Source organism: Trichosurus vulpecula, chromosome 1 (assembly GCF_011100635.1).
Source record: "Trichosurus vulpecula isolate mTriVul1 chromosome 1, mTriVul1.pri, whole genome shotgun sequence".
Taxonomy (NCBI): domain Eukaryota; kingdom Metazoa; phylum Chordata; class Mammalia; order Diprotodontia; family Phalangeridae; genus Trichosurus; species Trichosurus vulpecula.
Genome location: NC_050573.1, coordinates 226,269,731 through 226,297,599, shown reverse-complemented (window position 1 = coordinate 226,297,599; position 27,869 = coordinate 226,269,731). Strand labels below are relative to the sequence as shown.

Here is a 27,869-nt window from a genome sequence, read left to right as displayed (position 1 = left end):
GTGGAATCTCTGGTCAAAGAATATGTACTTTCTAGTAATTTTTAAGAGGATAATTTCAAATTGTTTTCCAGAATGGTTGAACTAGTTAATAGCCCAACTAACATTAAAGTAGCATCCCTTTCTTTCCACAGCACCTCTCAAAAGTGACCATTTCTACCATTTTCTCACTTATGCCAATTTGCTGGGTATGGAGAGAAACCTCAATAGTTTTGATTTACATTTCTCTTTTTAGTAATGATTTGGAGCAACTATTTATCAGGTTGTTAATATTTTGCAATTCTTATAACAATTGCTTATTCATATCCTTTAACCACTAATCTGTTGAGGAATGATTCTTGATCTTCTTTGAGTGTAAATTCTCTACATATCTTGGATTTCATATTTCTAACCAAGATTTTTGAGGCAAACATTTTTTCAGTTAATGTGGACTCACAGAATTTCAGAACAGTAAGGAAACTATAAGCTTATGTGGTCATTTTTTTTTCATTTCCTCAATGAGGAAACCAAATCAAAATTAAATTATTTGACTGAATTCACAGAGAAATGCCTGGAGAAACCAACCATCCCAATTTCCACTTTTCTACATGCCGCTTTCCTAGCTGTGAGCAAGTCAACTTAGCCTGTTTGTCTCAGTTTCCTGTAGTGAAAAATGGGAATAATGATAGCACCTACCTACCTCTCTGAGTTGTTGTTAGGATCAAGTGAGATAATATTTGTAAAAAGTATAGTTCCTAGGCACACAGGAGGTGCTATATAAATGATAACAATAATAATTCTTTCTTATTATTCTCATAATCATTTTCCTATTCCCTATTATTTGCTCCAGTTTTGAAAACTTGTGGATAAACCCTCCAAGGTTTGTAAGCTAGCATTAAAAATTACATCATTCATTCTCAATACATTTTAAATGCCTGTTTATTTGAAATTTATATTTTCCTCAAGTAGTAATGTTTATATAATAAATTTGAATTTTTGTGAAAAGGCTACTCTTCTGATTCTCTTAGTTAAACAAAGGACTTAGTGGCAGGGTCCCATGTCCACTGACTGTGAGGATGCTGTGGCCTTTAATTCAGGGAATAGGGTGGGGCTTAGTATTGTAAACAGCTATTACTGATCTTGTGACAGACACATCATTTCCCAGCACTTTGGTGTATTCTGTGCCCTAAGACCTAGAGAAACTTACAGTCCAGTCCAGATGGAGAATACAAGCACTAGACACCCAGGTAACATCTTCCCAGACCAGATCTGTTCTGCCCCAGTAAAATACTACCTGGCTTCCCCTTCGATCAATACATCCATCTTTGTAGTCACAGTATAAGGATAGCAAAGTGGATTTGTAGATAAAGTTATGGCTTTGGAGTAAGGAAGATCTGAGTTCAAATATTGTCTCAGACACTTACTATTGAGTGACTCTGGGCAAGTCACTTAACCTCTCTAAAAGCTCATTTTCTTATCTGTAAAATGGGGATAACTTCTTGCACCTACCTTCAGGATTGTTGTAAGGATCAAAAGAGATAATATCCATTAAGTACTTTGCAAATGTTAAGGCACTATACAAATGTTAGCTGCTGTAATTAATATTTGGATTATTTATAACCAGCTTAACAAAAACCATGCCAGTGGCTGAGGTAGACTACTTCTGTAGGCTGCTGACCAGCAGTCTCAGAGTGAAAGAGAAACTAATGGTGATAGGGCAATTGGTAGCAGCTGTGCTTTCCGCAATCCACAACTTAACTTAGCTGATTACCTGCTTGTAGTAATACTCAAGTGGTTTAACATCTTTTTAACTCAGGTCTTAATCTGGGGTCCGTGGATAGATTTCAAAGGATCTGTGAAAATGGATGGGAGAAATCACATCTTTATTTTCACTAATCTGTAACTGAAATCCAGCATTTCCTGCAATCCTGAATTATTTTTTAAAATAATCTAAGGAATCCGTAGGTTTCACCAGAAATAAACTAAGACAATTAACTGAGGAACATATAACTAAGGAACAAACTCTCAGGTCCTATATCCCTTTCCCCATTTATAGAAACATCTTTTAACTTGGGTTGCATGTTTCAAACATATGCATATACATAATACCTCTTGTGTATTTCTCAGAGTTTTTGCTATGAATTTCATTTCACCTAATCATAAACCTATTGTTTAAAATTCTAAATGCCCACATAAAGTGAGGCGACCTTATTATGATTACGTTAATTAACTATTAATATTTTAATAATTACAAATCACAACTCTGCACTCATTTTGTAGTTAGAGGCACATGCCTCACAATGGAACCTTATTGTTTTCTATAACTTATAACAAGTCCTAAAAGTCTGAATCAATGCAAAAGCCACTTGGCCTTTTCCTTGTTGAAAACAAAGTTAGCCAGAATACATTTAACTGGAATCTGCTGATGGAAGTGCCAATAGTTTAGGAAACAGAGGAAGTCAAAAGGATAATTATAGAATCCTAGAACTCAGATGGAATCAACTTTAGAGACTTGACCCAACCCCCCTCATTTGACAGGCTAATGAACTGGGGCTCTATTATTCCTTACGTTGCTTAGCCCTCCAAACTAAGAGCTAGACTTAATATTAAATAGCAAAGCCTTACAATTTAACTTTTAATTGGAAAAAAAACCTTTCCTATCTCCTTATTTACATGATAGAACTAGTTTTATACCTTTCCTGTGCACTGTATTCCTTTTAAAAAGTTTTAGTGATACTTTTTTGTTTTTTACACAATAGTCATTTCTCTGTATATTACCTCTACTTAAGAAAGAAAAATAGCGGTGTCCAACAACATTCTATACCCATAATTTTCTGCCTCTCTACCAGGATGAGAGGTTTGTTCCCTCATTTGTTCTGTGGAACCAAGACTGGCTTGTATTTAATCTGAGTTTAGATGCACACTAATGTTTTCATTCATATTTTATATCTTATTTCCCTGCATCTGCCTACTATGCATCAATTCATATGAGCCTTTCTATTTTTCTTTGAATTTCTTATATTCTTCTCTTGGTACAATAATATCCAATATGCTCACATATCACAACTTGTTTAGCTATTTTTCAGTCAGTGGGAACCTACTTTGTTTTACACTTTTTTGCTGCCAGAGAAAGTGCTACTTATGAATATTTTCCTGTATTTGATAGCATTTGGTCTTTGAAATACATGTACAGTCATGGGATCACCAAGAAAAGATGAACAGTTTTGTAACTTTTCTTCCATATTTCTTAATTGTCTTCCAGATGAGTTGCACCAGTTCACAGTTCAATCAGTAGTGTATGAATCTACCTAGTTTTACACAACCATTCTTACACTGACTTGTCATTTTTTGTCTTCTTTGCCAATTTTCAGGGTGTAAAGTGAAGCCTAATGATTGTCTTGATTTATAGTTCTCTTGTTATTCATTTGGACCATTTTTTTTCATATGGTTGTTTGTAGTTTTTATTTTTCTTATCTCCAGTTCACACTTTATCCAATTCTATTACTTTTAAGTCATTTTGGTGTTTTATCCGACTCTTTGTGACCCCTTCTGGGGTTTTCTTGGCAGAGATAGTAGAGTAGTTTGCTATTCCTTCTCCTGCTCATTTTACAGATATGGAAACTGAGGTGAACTGGTTGAGTGTCTTGCCCAGGGTCACACAGCTAGAAACTTTTTGAGGCCAGATTTAAAATCTGTAAGATGAGTCTTCCTGACTCCAGGCCTGGTAATTTATCTGCTATGCCACCTGGCTGTCCTACTTGCCTCCTTTTTTTACATGACAACTAGTTTTATACCTTTTCTGTGTACTACATTCTTTTTTAAAAGTTACCTAGTTGTATCCAATAATTGGGTAATGGATTTTACTCTCATTTATTCATATCAATTATATTTACATGCCATGTATATTCATATCAATTGCACATATATCTTATCAGATATAATCTTATCAAACTCTCATCAGAGATTTTGAAAGTAAAGATTTACACCTTACTATAGTTTCTCTTCTCATTCCATTTGCATCAATTTTAAACAAAAATATTTTCATTTCATATTGAAATCTAATATTTTGCCTTTGTATACTCCTCTGTCCATTGTTTCTAATGGTATAGGCTTGAAATATATCTAGTTCATCAGTACGTAAGCTAAGATCACTGATAGACCCTTAACCTGACTGTCTCTCACAGGTTAACCCCTGTATAATTAGGCCCCAGGGGGACAGGAAGTGAGTAGCAGCAGAGTTTAGAGTACATGTTCTATAGGCCCTGAGCATCTTGACTGGATAGGCCCAAGGATGTATGTGGATGACAGAAATGAGAATGGGCAGACTAGGATCCCTACTTCCTTTGTGGACTGGTTTTGAAAAGATTCATATACTTCATGATGAGAGAAATGGTATTCAACAAATATTTTAGGGCATGTACTATGTGCACATCCTTGTATTTGGCAATAATTACACAAACATAGATGAAACCCAGGCTCTTTACTCAAAGACATTTCAGTACCCTTATTTTACAAATGTAGGCAGCTAAGACTCAATGGGGATGCGCTGGAATTAGAATTCAATCCTCTACAAAACTATGCTGTCACTCAAAAACCTGGCTGTCTAACTTAATATTAAAAAATAAAAATAGGATAGAAATGTCAATCTATCAACTGGTGAACTTGACTTCTAAACCTAGATCACATTATTAAATGGATGGTTTATGAGCACTGAGAACAGAGTACAATAATCGTTAAAAGCCAACACCACTTCATCAAAAAGAGATTATACCAGATCAGCTCACTAGCTTATAGTTGGCTCTTTCCTTCTTCTTTAAATTTTTTAAATATTTGGATGGCATTTTAAATTGCCCTTTTCCAGTCTTGTAGCACCTCTGCCTTTCTCAGATCACTGACTGGTTCAGAATCAAAATTTGCCATTTATTTGATTAATCTGTAGTTACACCTGTAACCTGATACACCTATAGGTGTAGTTTGAGCATGGTAACTTGAACTCATTAAAGTCACTGTCTGGATGCTGTTTGTATCATTGCCTATTCTGGGTTTCCATTCTTAAAAAAATGGTCTAGACCATTGATATAGGGTACTCAGCATAGATATTTCCTCCATCAGTGAAGATCAACATCTAATCTATAATTTATAATCTTGGACAATTGCCTGGGACACTAAGAATATAACCAATTTGCCCAGGGTTTTATATCTAATGTATTTCCAAAGGCAGAAGTTGAACCCAGGGCTTCCTCTCTTGAGAGACACCATTACACATTTCTTTTCATTCTATTCTTTGCTAACCACTTTTGTTCTAGTCATCCCAGTGCAAAGGTCTTTAAATAGTAAAACAGGTTCGCTTTCTCACAACCATCAATTCTCATTCCATCCAACCTGAACATGAGTCCTCTTGTTTTCTAGTAGTCTTTTTTTCCTTTTTCCCTGCAACATAACTTTTTGTTAAGTGTTGACCTTGGCTAAGATGATGGTGTCTAAAAACAAAATTTGCATTTGTGTACTATGGCTTTAAAAATATGTTGATTTAAAAGCAGTTTGTCTACTAAAATTCTTCTCAGTAATTCCACTTAACAAGGCTGCTATTAAGAAAGAGACCATGTCTCAAGGCATTTTTGTAGTGATTTTAAGACCTCTTTTGTATGCTTATTTCCACCTTTCCCAAACAGGCATATGTACAGCATTTCTAGGTAGTCACCCAATTAAGTAAGGCAACAGTTTTTTAAGAGATAACAGTGTTGGTACAAAGAGGACTGAACTCATCAGTCCTAGCTCAGCCACACTGGTCCTGTGGCCTTTCGCCTAGGTCTTATCTTCCTCATTGGTGAATTGAAGAGATTAGACTGATCTGTAAGGATGTACTCAGTTCTAATATTTTATGTAGAATCCTAGGGCTTTGCTCCTTTTTAAATTTCAACAGCTTGTGTGATTTGATACATCCTTTATGTACTTGCTGCTAAAAGATAGCTCTAATAACTCCTGTGAGTGATAACACTTAAGAAAATAAGCTTCAACAATCACAGAACCCTCTGGCTATTTTCTTCAGCCAGAGTGGAGACAAACAGAGGCTAAGTGAGTTTTACAGGTCAAGTTTCATGAAGTGAGTTAATGTCAGCGGTGGAATAAGAACTGAGATTCTGAGTCTAAGCTGAGTCAGCCAGGCTATTGTATTCTTCTTCTGGTCCCTTTAGGGTCAGGAGCCATGTACCCCTTTTTTAAAAAAAAAAGGAAAACCAGCTTCTGCAACTGTAGAGTTCTTTCCACGGGAACAGTCCCTCTTCTTACTCTCTTTTTAGTTTCTGATTAACCTCTGGCCTAGCAGCAACCATGAGTGTGGTCCTTAAACTGTTAAGTAAAGTGTTCTGTTTTCCTAGATCATTGGGGCTATGTTTGTTACCCTTGTTTTAGGATCATTTCGTCAGTTATTGTGGGAGGATGTCCTAAAATATTATTTAGGTAATTCATGTTCTCCCACCCTGGGCAATTTTATTTATCTCCTAATTAGCCTTTGTCTCTAGTGTATCCCTCTTCCATCTTCCTGTACAAAGGGATGTCCATGTAATATTCCCAGTACATCAATATTATCATGTCACTCCTATACTTAAAAAATTTCTAAGGCTTCCATTGCCTATAAAATATCAAGTATAGACCCTACCTCAGATGTTTGAGGCATTCTTCATTTTGTCTCCAAACTCTCTCTATCCAGTCTTATCTTGCTACTCTCTTTACATAGTCTGTATTCTAGCCAAACTGGACTACTCTGAATTCCCTGTTTTTACCATGCCCTGTTCCATCTGCATGCTATGGCTCACATTCTCTCTTAAGCCTGGAACGAACTCCCTCTGCCCCTATCTTTTCCTGTTCAGGTTCCTCCCCTTTGGTCAAGCCTCAACTCAGAAGCCATTTCTTCCATGAAGCCTTCTCTGACCCTCCTCACAGATGAAAATTACCTCTGTCCTCAAATTTTTGTAGTGCTTCATCTGCTTCCCCCTTTTGCACTTAATTCACTCTCCCTTATAGTTATTTATGTGTTTATCCTTCACACTATTAAATGGTGAGTTCCTTTAGATGAAGGCCTATTTCTGTTTTTGTATCCCTGGCTCTTACTATGGTACTTTGCATGTAGAAAATTCCTAATAAATGTTTATTGAATTAAATTAAATTGAATAAATCACATATTGCTTTTCTTTAAATACTAGAATCCCCTCTTTATATGTTCTATGTTCAGAGAATTACTGGGACCCATACAGAACCAATGACAAATGAAAAGAAAGGTCATCCTGTAGCATTTTCATACATTGTCAAAAATATTCTCCAATCACTATGCCAAGTACTTAGGATAGGAGTAACAACAACGTATCAGGCTTTTTAAAAAAGCATTTTTAAATAATAAGCTCATTTGGTTGTTCCAGAAAGAAATTAAGAATATGACCAGTGGCAGCATGGGCCCAGAAGATCTCTTAGTAGCTGTGTGTAGGTCTTAGGTTTAAATTCCTTGTAGCTGAACATGAGGCATTGTATAGGAATGCAGTGGTGTAAGTAAGTATAGCACAGTAAGTATAGAGTTCTGGATTTGGGGTCAAGAAGACTTGGGTTCAAATTCCACCCTTAACACTTACTAACAGTGTGATCTTGGGCAAGTCACTTGCTATCTACCAAGTTGTAGATGTGTTGTGATCTGCCTTAATGGATTGCAGGTGTGTGAAAGACTGACGTTGATATAGGTGAGGCACATCCAAACAGGCGTCTTCATAGTTAAACAAGGTTGACGTCTGTGCACTTTCACAACCAAATTTTATGCTCTTGGGCCAATGGAAATCTTAAAACTAGTAGTTATGTCCACCATCTCTGAAATAATTGTCAGTTATCTTTATCTTCTTTCCTTAGTGCATGAGGCCACTTCCCTCATTTGGTTAAGACATAGTGCTGATGAGGCCAGATTCATGGTTTTGAGCTCCATATGAGTCAGCTTCTCTCCGTGCCACAGTCACAGACTGTACCCCTAGTCTCAGCCATCTGTCTTGCAAATGTGTACTGTTTGTAATGAGAATTGGGTGAGAGACTGTTTGAATCAGTGCAGATCTATCAACACTGCTCAAAAATGACTCAAAGCTTGCAAAACTCTTCTGGGAATAGGGTCACTAGCTTCATTTTTATGGACATTATTATATACATATGGAAGCTCAGTTACTGTTAATTGTGATTTTCAGTTTTTAGTAAGTTGTGACCACACTGATATTTTTTTCGTATTACAAAATTTCAAATTTAGAGAATTGACAAAGGAAGATACTGTCTGTAACGGCAAGCGTGACTCCTTGCCCCTGAATCCCCTAAGCTAAAGCCATTTTACCAGTCTTAAGGGCCTGAACATATAGTCTGGCACTTAAGGAAAAGACATATAAAAACTTTTTTCCCTATAGTTCAGACTATTCACTATAATTCAGTCTTGCTCCTGGTGTTCCTGTGACCATTTACCTAACTTCTACTAAGTAGACTTTTGCTTTATTTATCTGTTCAAGCTCCCCAGTCCTATCAAACTGAAAAAAGAAACAATTGAGGCCATTCATCAAGAGGTATCTCTTCAATCCTCCTCTTCATCTCATATTTCCCAGATATATACCCCCACTATCTCCTCCTTCATCACTGCCTCATATGAAGAGGTGGCCATTCTTCTTACTAAGGCAAAACTCTGCTACGTGCACAAGTGATCCCTTTCCATCCCTTCTTCTCTGGCAGATTGCCCTTCCATCATCAACCCTCTCTCACTTATCTTCAGTCTCTTCTTGTATCCTGTTTGCTTCCCCACAGCCTCCAAAAATGTCCATGTCTTCCCCCACCTTGAAAAACCATCTCTTGATCCATCCGTTCCCACAAATTTATATTTCATTTCTCTTTTCCCTTTCATGGCTAAACTATTTAAGAAAACCATCTACAATCAATGCTTCCAAATCTTTTCCTCTTATTCTCTTTTTAATTTTCTACAGTCTGGCTTCCATCTACATTATTCAGCCAAAACTACTCCCCCCAAAGTTACCAATAATCTTTTCTGAATTGCCACATCTAATGGCCTTTTTTCAGTCCTCATCCTTCTTGACCTCTATGTAGAAGTTGACAGTCAATCACCCTTTTCTTCTTAATCCCATCTTCTTTCTAGGTTTCTGTTACTTGTCTGTCCTGGTTCACCTCCTAACTATCTGACCACCTCTCAGTTACCTTTGCTGAATCTTCTGAATGCTGAATCATGCCCTGGGGGTATCCCATAGGGTTCTGTCCTGAGTCCTCTTCTTTTCTCCCTTTATATTATTTTATCTGGTGATCTCATAAGTTCTCATGGTTTCGAATATCTTCTCTATGCTGATGATTCTCAGATACAGCCATATCCTCTCTTAATCTCTAGTCTTGCATCTCCAACTGCCCATTCGACATCTTGAACTAGATGGCCCATATACATCTTCAACACGTGTTCAAAACTGAACTCAATTTCTTTCCCTCAAAACCCTCCGTTCTTCCTAACTTTCCTATTACTAGTTAAGATGGTGTAGGCACCTACTATGTACTATGTACAAAGCAAAAAAAAAAACTGGTGCTAGAAGAACTGGTCCCAATTACTTAGGCTTGCAACTTACACATCATTCTTGTCTCCTTATCTCTCTTACTTCCCATATAGAATCTATTGCCAAGGCCTGTTCTTTTGATCTTTGTGTCATCTCTTGTTTGCACTCCTTTCTCTCCTCTGATGCTGCCACCATCCATCCCTTCACACCTCACAATAGCCTGCTAGTGGGTCTCCCTGCCTCAAATCTCTCTCACCTTTAATCTATCCTCCACTCTGCTAGTAAATTAATTTTCCTAAAGCATAGATTTGGTCCTTTCATACACACCCCCAATAAAGTCCAGTGGCCCCATTAATTCCAGGGCCTAATATAAAACCCTATGTTTGGCATTCAAAGGCCTTCATAACTCACCCCCTCACTTTCCAGTCTTTCTATACTTTATTTTCCTTCACGTCCTCAGCAATCCAGTGATACTTTCTGGTCCTCACACAAGACATTACATCTCCACACTCCAGGCAGTTTCATGGGGTGTTCTCCATGCCTGGAATACTCTCCCTTCCCATCTTCATCTCCTGCTTTACCTGGTTTCATTCAAGTTCCAGCTAAAATCCCATACTCTACGAGAAGCCTTTCTTTTTAAAATTTATTTCTTATTTTTAATTTATAACACCCAGTTCCACAAGTTTTTGAGTTCAAAATTTTCTCCCCCTACCCCCCAAGACGGCATGTAATCTGATATAGGTTCTACATGTACCTTCACATTAAACTTATTTTCACAATAGTCAAATTGTAAAGAAAAATTATAACCAATGGAATGAACCATGAGAAAGAAGAAACAAAACCAAAAAAGAGAGAGCAAATAGTTTGCTTCCGTCTACATTCAGATTCCATAATTCTTTCTCTGGATGTGAATAGCTTTTTCCATAATGAGTCTTCTGGAGCTGTCTTAGAACCTTGCATTGCTGAGAAGATCCAAGTCTATCAAAGTTAATCATCACAGATATCGTGTGTCTGTAATCATGTATAAAGTTTTCCTGGTTCTGCTCCCCTCACTCAGCATCAGATCACATAAGTCTTTCCAGATTATTAAGAAGTCCGTCTGCTCCTCATTTCTTATAGCACAATAGTATTCCATTCCATTCACATACCACAACTTGTGTAGTCATTGCCCAATTGATGACCATTCCCTTGATTCTAATTCTTTGCCACCACAAAAAGAGCTGCTATAAATATTTTAGTACATATGGGTCCTTTTCCCACTTTTATGATCTCTTTGGGATACAGCACTAGAAGTGGTATTTCTGGGTCAAAGAGTATGGACTTTTTATAGCCCTTTGGGCAGAGTTCCAAATTGCTCTCCAGAATGGTTGGATCTGTTCACAACTACAACAACAATGCAGTAGTGTTCAAATTTTCCCACATCTCCTCCAGCATTTATAATTTTTCTGTTTCGTCATGTTAGCTAATCTGACAGGAGAAATGTGGTACTGTTGTTTTGATTTGCATTTCTCTAGTCAATAGTAATTTAGAGCATTTTTTATATGAACATAGATATCTTTAATTTCTTCCTCTGAAAACTGCCTATTCATATCCTTTGACCATTTATCAATCAGGGAATGACTTGTAATCTTATAAATTTGACTCAGTTCCCTATATATTTTAGAGATGAGGCCTTTATCAGAGACACTGGTTGTAAAAATTTTTTTCCCAATTTTGTGCTTCCCTCTAATTTTGGTTGCATTGGCTTTGTTTGTACAAAAACTTTTCAATTTAATGTGATCAAAATTATCCATTTTGCATTTCATAATGCTCTCTATCTCTTGTTTGGTCATACATAAATTCTTCCCTTCTCCATAAATCTGACAGGTAAACTATTCCTTGCTCTCCCAAATTGCTTATGGTATCAACCTTTATATCTAAACTATAAACCCATTTTGACTTTATTTTGGCATACGGTGTAAGATATTGATCTATGCCCAGTTTCTGGCATACTATTTTCCAGTTTTCCCAGCAGTTTTTGTGAAATAGTGAGTTTTTATCCCAGAAGCTAGACTCCCATGGTTTATCAAAGAATAGATTACTATAATCATTGACTGCTGTGTCTTGTGTACCTAACCTATTCGACTAATCCGTCACTCTATTTCTTAGCCAGTACCAAGTAGTTTTGATGATTGCTGCTTTATAATACTGTTTAATATCTGATACGGCTAGGCTACCTTCCCTAGCATTTCTTTTCATTAGTTCCCTTGATATTCTGGACCTTTTGTTCTTCCAGATGAGTTTTGTTATTATTTTTTCTAGTTCTATAAAATAATTTTTGGTAGTTTGACTAGTATGGTACTAAATAAGTAAATCAATTTAGGTAAAATTGTCATTTTTATTATATTAGCTTGGCCTAACCATGAGCAACTGATGTTTTTCCATTTATTTAGATCTTTATTTGTGTGAGAAGTGTTTCATAACTGTGTTCATATAGTTCCTGACTTTGTCTCAGCAGGTAGACTCCCAGATATTTAATAGTGTCTACAGTAACTTAAGTGGAATTTCTATGAGAAGTGTTTCGATCTCCCTTAATGCCAGTGCTCTTCACTCTATCCTTAGACTTCTTCTCACATTAGAAATACCTCGCCCCTACAGCTTTTCCCTTTCAAAGGGTGGTTCTTCCCAGAGCTTCCATTCTAAGGTGGGAGGCCCAGGCCAATTATGTCTCCCTTCCTCTCCAGACTGTGCTCCTGACTCATCTCCACAAGACTTTGTCTACCAGATCCCTACCTTCATCTACTCCTGCCCTCTCCTCCTCCCACTTTTCAGCTCCATTTTTTGTTTCTTTCTCCCATTAGAATGTAAGCTCCAAGGGGCAGCTAGGTGGCACAGTGAGTAGAGCACTGGCCCTGGAGTCAGGAGGATCTGAGTTAAATCCGGCCTCAGACACTTGACACACTTACTAGCTGTGTGACCTTGGGCAAGTCACTTAACCCCGATTGCCCTGCCTTCCCCCCTCAAAAAAAAAAGAATGCAAGCTCCTTAAAACAAGTGACTTTCTGTTTGTATTTGTATTCCTAGTTTTTAGTACAGTGCCTGGAAGTAGTAAGTACTTAATAAATGCTTGTTGACTGACTTGAAAGTAATGGGATCCTCTTCTCCCATGTTTTAAACTTCTTTTCTAGCACTTCTGAGATCACCTATGCCACCTGGCAGGTCTATCCATCTCCAAGTCCCAGTCATCTTTATTATAGCTCATTTTGCTACCCACTGAGTTCTGGAAATGGATGAATGAATGAATGAATGAATGAATGAATGTTAAAAAGCATTTTTAAATTGTTTAGTCTCATTTCAGGTGTGTCTGACTCGTCATGAACCCTTTTAGGGTTTTCTTGGCAGAAATGGTTTGCCATTTCCTTCTCCAACTCATCTTACAGATGAGGAACTAAGGCAAACAAAGTTAAGTGATTTGCCCAGGGTCACACAGCTAGTAGATGTCTGAGGCCAGTTTGAACTCAGATCTTTCTGACTCCAGGTCCAGTGCTCTATCCATTGTCACCTAGCTGTCCTATTAAAAGCTGTGCTAAGCACTATACTCAAAATGTGCCAATTGCTATACTAAGCACTGGAGATAACAAATTTTTAAAAATGAGACATCCTTCCTTCCAAAAAGCTAACATTCTAATAGAGACTACACAATATAAAAGTTTAGCTTCAAGGAAGATATCAATTCCCAATTGTCCAGGCAGCTTAGTGGCAAAGTGAGTGTCAAGGCTTTGGGCTTATCCCTTTGCCAACCAGGAATTGAGTTGCATGTTGATCAGCATCTTGATTTTGAAAAAGAATGGGAAGTGCATCTTTACTGCAGGATTGAGCTTCTTTCAGTTGTAGACATACTTGCACATAGCACCAACCCTGTTGCCACTAGTGTCTTCTGGAATTCTGACTTGTCTCTGCCCCAGAACTACCTGAACCTCCCCTGCCACTGGCTGAATAGGAGAAGACAGTAGTGAAGGCTGATGGAGGCAGGATCACTCCCTCACAGAGCAGTTGTAACTCGGACTCACCTGGGGACTGCTACCATCCCTGCCAGGGCAGAGAGTAGTCAGCTTCCACCAGATTACATAAAATTATCTGACTCCAAAGGATCACAAATTTAAAGGTAGCAGGGACCTTAGAAGTTGTCTAATTTAACCCCTGGGGAGCCAGGTGGCACCATCATTCACAGAGTGCCAGGTCTGGAATCAGGAAGACTTATCTTCATGAGTTCAAATCTAGTCTCAGACACTTGCTAGCTCTGTGACCCTGGGCAAGTCACTTAACTCTGTTTGCCTCCATTTCCTCATCTGTAAAATGAGCTGGAGGAGAAAATGGCAAACCATTCCAGTATCTTTGCCAAGAAAACCCTAAATGGGGTCAGGAAAAGTTAGACGTGACTGAAAAATGACATGAACAACAAAAATCCAGTTCCTTCATTTTACAGATGAAGAAAATTGAGTCCCAAAATAATATTAGCAGCTCATCCAGAGAAGGAGACAGCAAAGCTGGGATTTGAAGCAGCTCTTGTACTTCCAAATCAAGTACTTTTCCACTTGTTCATCCATAATCCTTGCCTATACCACATAAGCAATATTTAGTACATAATTTTCTAGTTTTTAATACTGTATTCTACTCCTCGGCATGTAATGCTGATATAATACTGTCTTATCTGATTGCTGTTTCTCGTGGATATAGATCCTTGTGGACAGAAAAATGTATCATTTTGGTACATTTCAAGGCTCAATTACTTTATAAATGCTTGTTACAGATTCATTGATTGAAAAGCATTCTTATAAGCTACAGGTCATGCATTAAGCCTAGCTACCTTTGTATGTAATTTTTTTAATTCAGTATTTTGGGATTTCCTGCCCCCCTAAGAGAGTTTTATCTCTGATTTTATAATGGAAATAAAAAGTAAAAATAGTCTTCATTAGTAGAAATGTATTTTAGCTTATAGTCTGTTTTGTTCTATGTCTATGCTATTCTGTAAAGTGAAATGTACTTGTGTTCTCTTTGCCTGCCAATGTGTGGAGTAGCAAAAATAGGATTAACCAAAAGAGATGATTAATATTTCAAATTTTGGGTAGTACCACTTCAGACTTGTGTACAGCAAGAAAAATCTTTGTGAATGTAACTTAGAAGCTGCCTTGTGTGGAAGAGAGGTATGAAATAGTGACCTTTGGGATCTTTTTTTTAATTTGAAAATGGATCATATTTTTATTTACGTTCCCTCACAAATATGTTTCTCTTGTGGAATCTTGGGGCATTCCGTAGGTGCATAATTGTTCAGGGAAACAGGATTTGTCAGAGTGCCTTGGGTACAGGAGTGGGAATACTGTGAAGAAAAAAGCTAGGAGTTGCAATGGTAATTTTTTGAGGGTAACTTAAGGGAAAAGGAAGGTGCTCATATTAAATGGTGGAGAGACTCCTGTAGTACAAGAAGTGAGGTGAGTTGTTACTATGCCTTGTCCCATGTATTACCTTGTCAGTCTCTCTAAAGATGAACACTGTATATACTTAATAGGTTTGTAAAACTTTGATCAATTTAACAAACATGTCTTAAGAATCTGCTGTGTGTTAGGAACTCAGTGAGGTAGCCGAGGATACAGATAGTGTAGCTGAGACACACTCCCTGCCCCCATTGGGCTTATAGTCTAATAAAGTTATGAGATTCCTACACAGATAACTGTAATACTCAGAATTAAATAAGTACAACAAAGAGTTGTAGTAAAGTTATTTGAAGTCCACAGAAGGTCATTATGAACTGGGCAGATCAGAGAAGGCTTCATGGAGTAGAATATTATTTGAGTTAGACTCTAAAGATTTCCTAGAAATTCAATAAATAAAGACATAAACATAGACAATAGCTTAAGCTGAATCGCAGATGTGGGGGAACACAGGGAATATTTAGAAATCAGAGAGCCATTCAGTTTGGATAAAGCCAGAATGTGTTTCAGGGAATAGTAACAGAGAATCCGGATTGTTGGACATAGTAGATGCTTTAGAAATGTTTTCTGGGTTAAATAATATGAGAGAAGGTTGAGTGTGTTAGAAAATGCCAGTTTAAAGTCCTCTGGTGGTTGTGAAGACCATAAGTGTAGAGTTGTACAAAGACATAAAACCTGATCCATGAGAGGGAACGCAGAGTCAGTCTGTCCCAACGCAGATACTTTGGAATTCTAGAATATCTTTAGAACTCTCAGTTCTGCACTTATACCATACATGTCCTCCAGTGTGGCTTTGTGGACAAGGAATAGTAGTGAAGTTTCCTCCATACCCCTGAGACAGCTAGACATGTGTATGAGAATGACAGAATAAAAAGGAGTTAGAGGTGGAAATAGTGACTCTGTGATGACAAAGCATGAGAGAAGTCTCATTTGAATAAAGTTTTAAAATTATACAGACTTTGTACATAAAGTGGTGTCTTGCTACTAAGATGCTCCAGTTAGACTATAGTGTTAACAGGATGTAACCAGAACCTCTTGTCATCAACTCCTTGATTGAAGTATTTAAAAATGCTGAGAAGAAATGTCAAGTGAGATTGGGAAACTTAATTGTTCATTGATCTCTATAGTTAGGTGTAAGAAATTTAAATTTGCAAGTGTAGGCAGTTACTAGGGACTTGATAGAGATTTGGTAATTTTTTTTGTATTTTCATTAACATAGATTCTGAAAACCAGTTCTAAGCAGCTTTACACAGGAGGTAGTTGATGAGATGAGAGAAAATACAGAGATTATAAATAATAAAATCAGAGAGTAACGAGATGTGATACATCCCATGCAGCCTTTTAGCCTGATATTTGTCACAGATGTAGAGAGAAAGAAATAGTAGGAGCTGAAAATGATTCTAATAAAGCTTATTAGCTAGTTCTAGAGTCAATGGAGAGCTGAATATACAATTAGAATATAAACTAATCAACCTTTTTAAACCTGAGCTTTAAAAAGACTGGTTCAAAAATGGACACTGTCCCAGAATATTTGGTTCTTTATCTGAGCAATTTGATGCAGAACATTCTTAAGGCAATTGCACAAGGGTTTTCTGATTGTTTTTATTATTGTCCTCCCAGGGGTGTGTATCTGCACACGTGTGTATGAGTTCATGTGTTTGTACCTGTGTGTATATGTAAATAAGTAAATAAAAATCCAGAACTGAAAAAACCAGCAACAACATTTCTTTAAAAAGTTAATACCCAAGACTTTCAGTTTAGGTAAAAAACAAAAAGTATGCTTCTGAAAACATTTGCCATCTATCAATTCTAGGCAAACTTCTGTAGTACAGATATTAGAGAGTAAAGAAGCCATACCATCATTAATACTAGTCATTTTTCTATTATTTATTTTTGATTAACTTCTAATTTATTTCTCCTTGTCAAACAAGTGGGAATTTTTTTTAAAAAAACTGAATATCAAAGTTTTATTTACCTGGATAATCCCAGTTTGGCATCATCTGGCATAAACAGAAAGGTAGTCATAAATGTAGCAGAACTATAAGCCAGGTTGCTTGCAGTGATTAGGAAAGAAAAGATCAAAGGAAAAGTTTCACTTTTTTTCTTGATTAACCTTTGAATTCTTTTAATTGCCCATTAATTAAAAGTTGAAAATTGTAAGTAGGCTTTCTTTTGGAGGATAGAAATGCAATCTATGATCTATAAACATTTTTATGATTAAATTTTGGGTTGCATTTTTTAAGACATTGAGTCAAGAAAGGAAAAAAAACTGAATATTACATTTAAGAAAAAATCTCCAGTGCTAGAGATATACAGTTACTTGTTACATTGACTATTGAGTCAATGTATTTGTTGGACCTAAACCAACAGCTTCTTCTTTTAAGGATTTATTCCTTAGATAAGGTTGTATGAAGCCTATTATGTATGTGTAAATTATTACTTCATTGCCACCATTCATTACCTGCCAATAGTTTTCATTCAGTGTTTGGCCAAAAGGAACCAGCCCAGATCAAGTTTTCTGAGATTCCATCCTACTAAGGAGATGATCATATATGTTTGAAGCTTTTATGCAAGTGGAGCAGAAGGTTGGATGGGCTCCATCAAGCTGGATGGCAGGAAAGCCATCCTGACTGTTGAACAGTGGAACCAGCAGCCTAAGTAGAGGGAAGCTCATCACTAACAGGTTGGCCACATGCATCTGTGTATTTTACTTTAATGTATTTTTCTCTGGAAAAACATTAAACATTTATTCTTATTCTTTAATGATAATAATTTTAGAGGGATGAGAAACAGGACCTGGATCTTGTAGCCCCATTCTGTACAACTTACAGTCTTAGAGAACTGCTGAGAGGATACAAGCCAGGATTTATCAGAGGTGGGTCTTGAACCCAGGTATTCCTGGATTCAAAGCCATAACTCTAGCCACCACAGTACATTGCTGCTTTCAGTAATAATAATTAGCATAAGAATTAGAAGAATAGCTGACATCTATATAATACTTTATGTTTGGCGTAACACTTTTTGAGTACATTATCACATTTGAGCTGTATAACATCCCAGTGAGATAGGAGCTAGGTATTATTATCCTCATTTTATAGTTAGGGAAAATGAGAAAAATAATAATAATAGTGTTTTAAGGTTTTAAAGATAGTTTACATAAGTTTGATTTTATAGCCAAATTTTATTTGTTTGTGATTTCAAGTTCAAAATAATTTGATTATTATCAAATCTCTGTTGACCTTCACAACAACCCTGTAAGGTAGGTGCTATTGTTATGCCCGTTTTACAGATAAGGAAATTGGGGCTAATAGAGGTTAAGTAATTTGCCCATGATTGCAGCTGGTAAGTGCCAGCACCGGAATTTGAAACTCAAGTCTCAACTGACTGAAAACAGGGCTCTTTTACTATACCACACTTTCTCTTGTATGAACCTAGTGCAGAATCCAGTCCATTTATTAAAATGGCAATTCATAGGCTCATAAGCAGGTCATCAAAGACTCCCAATTCAATCAAAGACTCTTGACTGAAAGAAAGGCAAGACTCAAAAGCACTTGCTTTCCTTGGTGCTGAGAAGCACTCCAAAACAAAAAACAGCAAAAAGTCCCACCCTGCTTGCCATTCAAAAGGACTGATGTCTCTTTCACCAAGTATAGAAAACAAGAACAGAAAAAATAAGCAAATTTACAATGATTAATAACTGTCTGTGATTTTATGTGTAACATCATCTAATGTCCTCCACTTATGAAAAAATTAAGGCATGGGGTCTCTATCTCCAAATCCAAATCTCTTTCCATTGCTTCTTCGTAAGTATAAACACAATATTATGGGATAAGTACACTGGAGAAGTGTGAACAAAATTAGCACCATTAGCAAGAATGGTCCTAAATACTAACCTGTTTAACAGGAAGGAAGGTGGAACAGAGAGAGGAAGGAAGGAGGGAAGAAAGAAAGAAGAAAAGGAGGGAAGGAAAAAGGAAGGAGAAAGGAAGTAGAATTAGCCTCAGATTTACACATAAAATCATGAATGGCTATTAATCATGTTGTAAATTTGCTTATTTTTCTGTTCTGGTTTTCTATCCTTGGTGAAAGTGATAACAGTTCTTTTGAATCAGGATGAGGAATGTACTGCCGTATTACCTGCCACAATTTAATTTGAACTGTTTTAGAGCAGAGTACTTTATCAGCAATACAGTAACTATGCTTTTCTTCCAAAACAGATTTGTCATCTTAGTTAAAAAGTAACCAGAAAGTAAATGCTTTTAGATATACCGAAGCTACACAATATAATACGCATGTTATCAACAATTTTTTCTAAAGTATTTTAGACATGATATTAATGAATTAACAAGTTATTATATATAAAAGCACTTTGAAAAAGTGCCATTCACTGTAAAACTATGGAATACTTTTTTCAGTAACACTAGTTATTCATCAAACCTCTTTCCAATCCCCACCTCACCCTACCCCCATGCCTTTGAAGAATCTGCCAGTGTCATAGCCCAAGTGCTCAGTTATTTCAAGGGAACATCATGTGAAAAGTACATATAATTTGTTATCTTTGGCAGTTTAAAGTAAAATGAAGAGGAACATTAAATAATTTTGAATCTTTTTTATTCTTTTTTTTCCCTCTCTACTCCCAGATGTGTGAAAATAAGATCTGTTTTACTAAAGATCATCCTTTCCCTCACATACAGACATTGAGATTTGTTTTGGTTTGTTTTTGTGCATGCTTGTTGCTAAACTAAATTAAAATGTCTTTTCTGGTTTATTTCCTGAATGTTGGACCAAGTTCATTTAGGATGTTAATTCAGCAATGGAAATAGGATTTAATTATATCTCTAGCACTGGATTTTTTAATGTAGTTTTCAGAGCATCTTCCTTTTCCAGAGTGAAATAATTTGGTATATTGCAGTGTCTCCTGTGCCCTTATCCCTAATGTAGGCTCACAACCTTTTTGAGGTTTTCTGAGGGTTTTTACTGCTAGCAGCAAAGTCAGGAATCAAATAATAAAAAGTTTCACTTTTAGATTCCTTTCCTTTTATCTATTTTTTTACATAGAATTCTAGGGAAAGTTGAACATAGGTGCTAATGCAATGTAAGCATTAACATAGGCTTTAGGCCTTTGCCATCTAAGGAATGAAGTAACATTTATGGATATTTCACAGTAAAAATTCTGAATCAGGATGTTCTCAGCATTTTTTTTCACAAGAACCAGATCAGGTGCAGGGTTTCTAGGTTAAAAGACAGACCAAAGTTTCTGAATAGGAACAGAGAGTAGGGGAAAAGTAATGAGGAGATGGCCAGAGGAGACAACAGTGCAGCTTTGGAGATTACTGGAGGAAGCAACAACTAAAGTGACCAGTAAAATTTTAGGATTTAAACCTCTTCTCGTTTTCTTCTTGCCTACATTATGCCTGGGGCAAATTGACTAATGAGGATGAGATGAGCATGTAATGGGGAAGAGGGGAGAAGTGAAAAATAAAGGAGTGAAAGAAGGGAGCTCCTGTTTTGAGTGATAATTTGCTTATATGTAAACAGTGGGTTTTTTCCCCTAACCAAAAAATTCTCCCACCTCCACCCCCCACCCCCACCCCAACCCCGACTCAGCTTCACTTAGGTGAAGGACCTCTTAGACCCACTCAAGTCTTTCACTGAATGCTGTTCAACATTCTCCTCAAAGCTACCTGCGTCTCTGGGACTCAGAGTACGAAAAACCTGAACCTTTTTGCCAGCATGGGTCTTAGTTGTTGTCCTTTGTTCTCAAAGAGGACCAAAATGACATCACTATGCTAGACTCAAGCTTCAATGCATCCAACTGTGGCTGATCAGACTCAGATGAGCTCAGAATGCTCTACCACAGGTTGGGCACAAATAGTCCATGTGAACATTTGGGATGGATATTCTAAATTTCCTCATCCTGCATTTCCTTGAGCTGTTCCAATTATGCTTTGCTCATAGAGCACAGCACCTTCTCTGATATGGATCGTGTGCTAGTGTCTCCCATGTCACACAATCAGTTCCAAAGTTCTTGAGAGAGACCTATCACTTCTTCTGACTACCATGAGAATGCTTGCCCTGTGTGAAAATGCCCTTGTATCATTTGTCAGGTGAATATAAGTCACAGACTATCTATACCCGTAATTTCCTGCTTCATTCCCACTAAGACTACTTGGTGCTATATATTATTTTTATTGGGAGAGGGGAATGAAGGAAAAAGTAAGGGAAGTGTTTAAAGAATTCATAAACACTCTTTTATTAGGGTCCCAAGTCAATAGTATTTACCTAAAATCTTTCTTAAATTGAATGTAAATTTTTTAAGTGTTTCCAAATACTCAGAGAACTGGCTGTTGTTCATACTTTAGAGAGGTAGCAAAGTAACTGAAAAGTTTTTTTTTCTTCTGAGGTAAACTAAAGCAGGTAATCTGTTCTTTCCTTTTGTTCTGCCAACCAGGCTTCAGGTGATCAGTAACCCCCCCACTCCCCCTGAGTTTAGCCAGGTGATTATTCTGTTAGGGCAACATAATACATTTACCTCAGTAATCAGATCTCCATTTCCACATCTTCCCTGTCAAACTGTGGTTGTTAAAAAAAAAAAAAAAGCCATTCCACCTTACAACCCAAGGGAGGAAGGGAATCTCTCTGGCCTGTGGGGTGGAGGGGGAGGTCCTTTCCTTCCTTTGCAGAGTCCTCACTGAGTTACAATTCTAAGTGTTACATAGCTGATAGATGAGTTGATCCCTTCCAGAATATAGTGTCTTGACCACTAGTCAAATCGGTGTTGGACTATATCACATAGGTTACTTCTCAGGGCAGATTCCTCCCCAGATTTTGCTGTTGCTACTATTTGCTGTGAGTGATAAGCTGACATTTTTTTTCTTCTGACCTTTTAAAGTTCACAAGGTCATAACCTAGTCTGTTGCCTCATTGATATTCATTTACTTTTAAAAAAAAAATTTACTCTGAGCTAAATAAAACCAGCATTTCTATAACAGAATAGAAAAAATATGATTGTACATGAAAGTGCAAATCTATACGTACAACTTGCTGTTCCTTTTAAATATATGACAGAGTTATCATAAATATATAATAGTTAAATATATAATAGTTTCTTTTTCTTCCTTTTTTCTCCCCCTCCATGCCTTAGAAATGGCTATCATTAGATACGTGTGTGTGTAAAACCATTCTACATATGCCTGTATGTATCCATTCTTTCTCTAAATGCAGATAGCATCTTCCTTCATATGTCCTTTTTAGTTAATTCAGGTATTTATAATGACCAAAATGACCTAGCTAAGAGATCACAACAACATATTACAAAGATTTTACATTGCGACCAACTGGGATTTATATCAGGAATACAGGGATGGTTTAACATTCACTTTTGATAAGGAAAGAGTAAATGTAAAGAAAAAAAGAACAGAGACACTGTTCATTCCTAGCTACATAGTATTGGGATGAGAAGATAAGGTAGCCTTGGGTCTTCATTGACCTGGAGGCCCTCAACATTTCTTCCTCCTCACTTGAAAGCTTCCAGAGAAGAGAGTGTTCATATTGAGCCTTTTCTATGCAAACTCTGGTCCATCTCAGCAGCCAATCAGGAAGCTTCCATGTGAATATTGCATATGTCCTAAGGACCTAACTCTCATGGGCCAGTTCTTTCCATTATACAATATAGTAGAGAATCCACAGCATACATTAATACAATAGTTAAATAACTATAAAAAGCCAAATTAGTGGTATAGACAATAATCAGTGTAGGCTATAACAACATAAAATCTGCCTTTCATCTTTACATCATTTATTTGAGAGGAAATTTCTGTGATGGCTGTATGTTTAAGCTATTTTTCTTTGGCAAACCAGGTTCCTAGAAAACTGTTCTCTTGGGAAGTTAGAAAATCTCGTTGGCTCTCTAGTCAAAATGACGCAGTTCAAATCCCACTCGGCCTCTTACTAACTATGTAACCTTGGGCAAGTCATTTTGTTTCTCTGGGACTCAGTTTCCTCCTCTGTAAAATTAGGAGGTTGATAACAAAGTTCCCTGGGGACCTTCCACCTCTAAATCTTCCAATCTCTAAATCTCAATCTAAATCTTCTGTGAGCGTAGAAGAATCAACTTGAGTGCACGGAGGTAGGTATAAAAGGTAGGGAGTCCAGGGTAATAACAGTTGTTCATTGCCCTCAGGCTTTGTCTCTTATTCTAGCTCTGCCTATGAGCTGAATATCTGCCATGAGATACTGGCTTGAAAAGGAGTCCAGGAGTAACGAGAGCAACGTTGACTTCACAGCTTAAGAAAGGGGATCATGGAGAAGCTAATGTGATTTTAGGCAACATGGCCACTAGAGGGAATATGGCCCTGATGTCAGTTTAGAGCAAGAATTACGGAAGCCAAAATTTTACCAAAAGGGAAGGGCGGCTATCACATGTGTTTTGTAAGTGTGCCTCTGGTCCAAGCCTGTGACTGTTATACTGAAAGGTAGGTTATTGAAGCAAATTCCACAAGGACTGAGACCTCTGCATTCTAGAAACATTCCCAGATATTCTCTTTCTCTACCAGAAATTTTGAGTTTAATCCATCATACAGACTAAACCAAATTGGGATAGCCAAGACCTAAGACAACATTAGGAAGAAGACATTCACCTGGCAAGAAGAGAACTAAAAAAGATCATATCCCTATACATACATATGTATAGAAGACTTGTTTTAGTAATCCGGCTAGCAGCTTCTGTGGGGGCGTAAGGTCCCCCCCTCAGCCGGCACCCAGGAGGCTGCCGGGCACGCCGGAAAAGCACAGGTTCTCTTTTTCTGCTTGAACAAGGAAAGCACGGTGAAGGGGTTGACCAGCTTTCTTTAATCCAGGATTCAGTTAGCATACAGACAACATTCATTTAGTTCAAGGGAAAAAAACGCCAGCATTCAGTTAGTTCAGGGGGGCATACAGGCAAGCATCAAGAGACAGACCAAATACAGATTCATTCACCTACTTCTGGGGAAAAAGTCAGCACCCTGAGGCTCAGAACATTCATTTAGTTCGGGGGAAACAAACCAGCACCCCGAACTTCAAAACAAAATACAAACAAATTACAAATATCAACAGACAGACCCAATACAATTCATAGTTACCAACATCTGGGCCCAGCCCAAGAGCAAGGCCTGGCCCAGAGTCACGCTTGCCACTGCTCCCGCGCCAACTGGAAAAGGAAAGAGGAAGCTTCAAGCCATCTTCTCCCCTCTTATAGAGTTTTTGACATCATCAAGCACCGCCTGAATGACCAGGGCTGATTGGTTCTTGAGTTGGCCCCTTCCCCAGGTTAACACCCAATAGGGCGTGGCTCTGGAGTCAACACCTCCCCTCAGCCAGACCCATGACTCATCACACAGGAAGTTCTCTGCTCACAGACATGGGTTTCTGGGCTTCCTGCCCCAGAAGAGGTCACACAGGAAGTTCTCTGCTCCCAGGCATGGCCCAGCAAGGCTCAATGAGATAAACTGAGTCACTCAAAGAAAACAAAGGCCGCTCTGGCCACAAGACTAGATTTTTAACGTAAAGATTTGTTGTGAATCTAAAGCCCTTCTCTGTTGTTAACTTTTTCCCCATATCAGCTTCCCTTTGGCTTATTAGTAATACCTTAAGGGAGGAGGATGAAGGTCTTAATTTTGTTTAGATTTCCTAATCTAAAGTTCCTTTTAAAGTCACTCAGAAACATTATTATCATTAAATAATTCTAGAATAAATTATTATCCAAAGTAATATGTGATTCCAGTCGAAGTTATTTTTTTTCTCATAGGCCCTGGATTAATTATGTTGTGTGTTTTATCATGCCATAAATGTGCATAGCATTACCTATGTATTTTGTCACTATAATACGTAACCTTGAATACAGATGTTTCCTTTATTTTCCCAACGATGACTTCATAACCAGGTGATGGCATAAGCCTGAACACTGTCATTAGTCAAAAATCTTCAGAGACTGCTTATTGCCCCTGGGATAAAACATAAACACCTCTTGCCTTCACAGTCGAGTTCCAACATGGCTCTCTAGACTTATTTCGTATTCCTTATCCTTTATACATGGGGCTTTTTAGCCAGATTTTCCCTTTATCTACTTTTTAACTTCAGATTCCATTTCCCATCCCTCTGTCTTTTCACAGACTACCTACTCCTGCTATTGACACATAGTATCTTCACTTCTGCTTCTCAGAAGCTTTACCTTCAGGCCTTACTTCCTTATGTGGAGCTTTTCCTGATTCCTTCAGTGCTTAGTGCTTTCTTTCTTCTCAAGTTAGCTTGCATTTACTTATCTGTGTACATTTCCTATCTTCCAGTAGAATTTAAATTTATCTAATGCAAGGAATGCTTCATTTTTGTCTTTCTATCCCCCTTTTCTAGTGTGGAAGGACCTCAATATGCTTCCACACTAACATCCTTCCTGCCTCATAGAGTAGGTGCCTAAGTGTCTGTTGTTGCTATGAGTGAATGGATTCTAGCTTCCAACAGTAGATTCTATACATTTTATTGTGTATTATTGACATCTTTAAATATTGTTCATCCCTTACCCAGATACTTGTGATGCATGTCATACAGAACTGGCTTATATTAGGAGTATAGTAGCAAATGTTTTCTTACTGTTTCCTGGGATCTTTGGTATGGTTTCTCTTAGAAATGGAACTGTATCTGAATATTATACTTGAATGCCTGAAATGTAAAGTTGCAATTGAAAAAAAAATATTGTTCATGATTCTGTGGTTCTATATTTTTCATTTTTCTCCCAGGGAGCTCTAATGGTCTAGGTTCATTTTGTTGAGTAAAATATAATAAAAAAAATCTACAAATTATTTTACCACTTTAATCAACTAATTTTCTCTAATTGCAGAAATATAAATCTGTAGATCTACCTTTATTCTAAAACTAGGAAAACAATCATTTTGGAGAATGTTTCATTATAATTGCTGATATATTGTTCAGGTGCTGAGAAACAATATAGTATGGTTGAGAAAGGGCTGACCTGGGTTTTGAGTACTGCCTCTGATTCATACTAGCAGTATGACCATGGACAAATCACTTAACCTCTGAGAAAACTGCTTGGAGTGACATTAAGGCATAAGGAACAGACCATTTGCTGATATCCCTCAGCACGGCGTTGTAGAGTTACCACACTCTTAAGTTCCCAAAGTCTGGCTTCTTCCTTCCACCCCCAAATGCAATTACTATTAGTGCCATGACCACTTGTTCAGTGTGTGCACATAAATACCAGCTTTGATTTGTTTTTGCCACTCTAAATGGATTAAATAATTCAGCATTCTAAGAATTAATATTTTGAATGATTTTTTCTTAGGGTTATTTCTTTGCAACCACAGTAATCCATTTTCTCTAACTTGTCTGTGACATAACCATGACTAAGATATAAAATCTAAATGACAGGAACTAAGGCAGCACCTGTAATTATGTTTTTTGAACTGCTGAGGTTGAAATGTTAAGTTACTGATTATTGAGTCTAAAAGTTATAATGGCCATGATATTTAGAGTAATGAATACCACTAACTTTTTTCCTTTAAAATTTGTATTTTCTCATAAATTTTTGGAAGCAAATATTTTATTCTTAACTTTTTAAAAGATGCAAATTACATGCTCTCTAAACTGTAACTTCTAATTTTCAGGAATTCTTTGATCATGTAAAAAAGCTTTGGGATGACGAAGGAGTAAAGGCATGCTTCGAGAGGTCAAATGAATACCAACTGATCGACTGTGCACAGTAGTAAGTGTTTGTTTTTGTGACATTTATATCCAAGAATGTCATCTTGTAAAATGGTTATGAAGAATAGTCATATTCATGACTTATGCTGCCTACTTAATCTTGCTTATGTTTTTATACATATGCATGGTTAAAAAAAACAACAATAAAACAGGTGACCTTTTTATTATGGGAATCAGTAAAAATTTCTTATTTGTTTGGATTGCTGGTTAAAGTCAATAATATCGATATCTGCTTTGGGGATACAAAGAGCAAAGTCACAAATTAAAATCCTAATTTCATTTACTTTTCAAATTAAGTTGTTTTCCTTTCATCAAAATTTTCATTGTCCTTTACTAGATGATAAAACATTTGATTTTTCATTAAAATACTTAAATTTCAGTGTCTTGCATTTCATCGCAGGGACCCAGACTCAGTCATTTATTTCAATCCTACATACACTGTAATTAAGGCATAAGGTCTTTCCAAAGAAAATAAATGATTATTCTTCACAACAGAACCATAAAGAGAATTCTGATTCATGAATTTGCTCTTTTAATTTTTAATCCCTGATAGAGGCATTCATCCATTCTCTTGCACAATACAAATATAGGTGCATTTAATAACAATTAAAAAATAATGTGCTTCAGGAAGTTTTTAAATATGCAAGATTTCTAGGTATTTTAATTACTTTTATAACAAGAATTTATTTAATTGGTTCTCTTATATAGCTATTTCAGTATAGCTACAAATGTAATTTAATTTACAAGTGCGATAAAAGATAGATTTGACATAACGATAGAGGGGAGCAGAAGGACAGATAATGCACAAGTGATTTACATTTTTCTTTGGAATATATTCTCAGATATATATTTGAATATGGATTTGACTAATAATCACAGAACTCTCAATATTTCTCACTAAATAATCATTAAGCCACATTCTGAAGGCCTGATTCTGGAGGACTTGGGGAAACCTTACCATTCTTCATCCTTACTAAACTCTCACCCAATTCTCTATTCCTTTTATTATGAGAATGAATAGCATCGCCTCTCAGACTAAGTAGAACAACCAAGTATAAACAGTCAAACAGTAGGAATTGTAGAGAGCCTTCTATGTGTCAGTCAGGGAATACAG

General features: G+C 37.0%; 1 protein-coding gene across 2 annotated transcripts in view; it reads left to right on the top strand.

Annotated features, from left to right (window-relative positions):
* GNAL (G protein subunit alpha L) overlaps window positions 1-27,869 on the top strand; it is a 520,980-nt gene that overhangs the window by 363,530 nt on the left and 129,581 nt on the right. For both annotated transcript variants that reach the window (XM_036753740.1, XM_036753748.1), the window contains exon 5: window positions 26,659-26,756. In XM_036753740.1, the coding sequence (XP_036609635.1) occupies window positions 26,659-26,756 (98 nt within the window). The remainder of the gene's footprint in view (window positions 1-26,658; window positions 26,757-27,869) is intronic.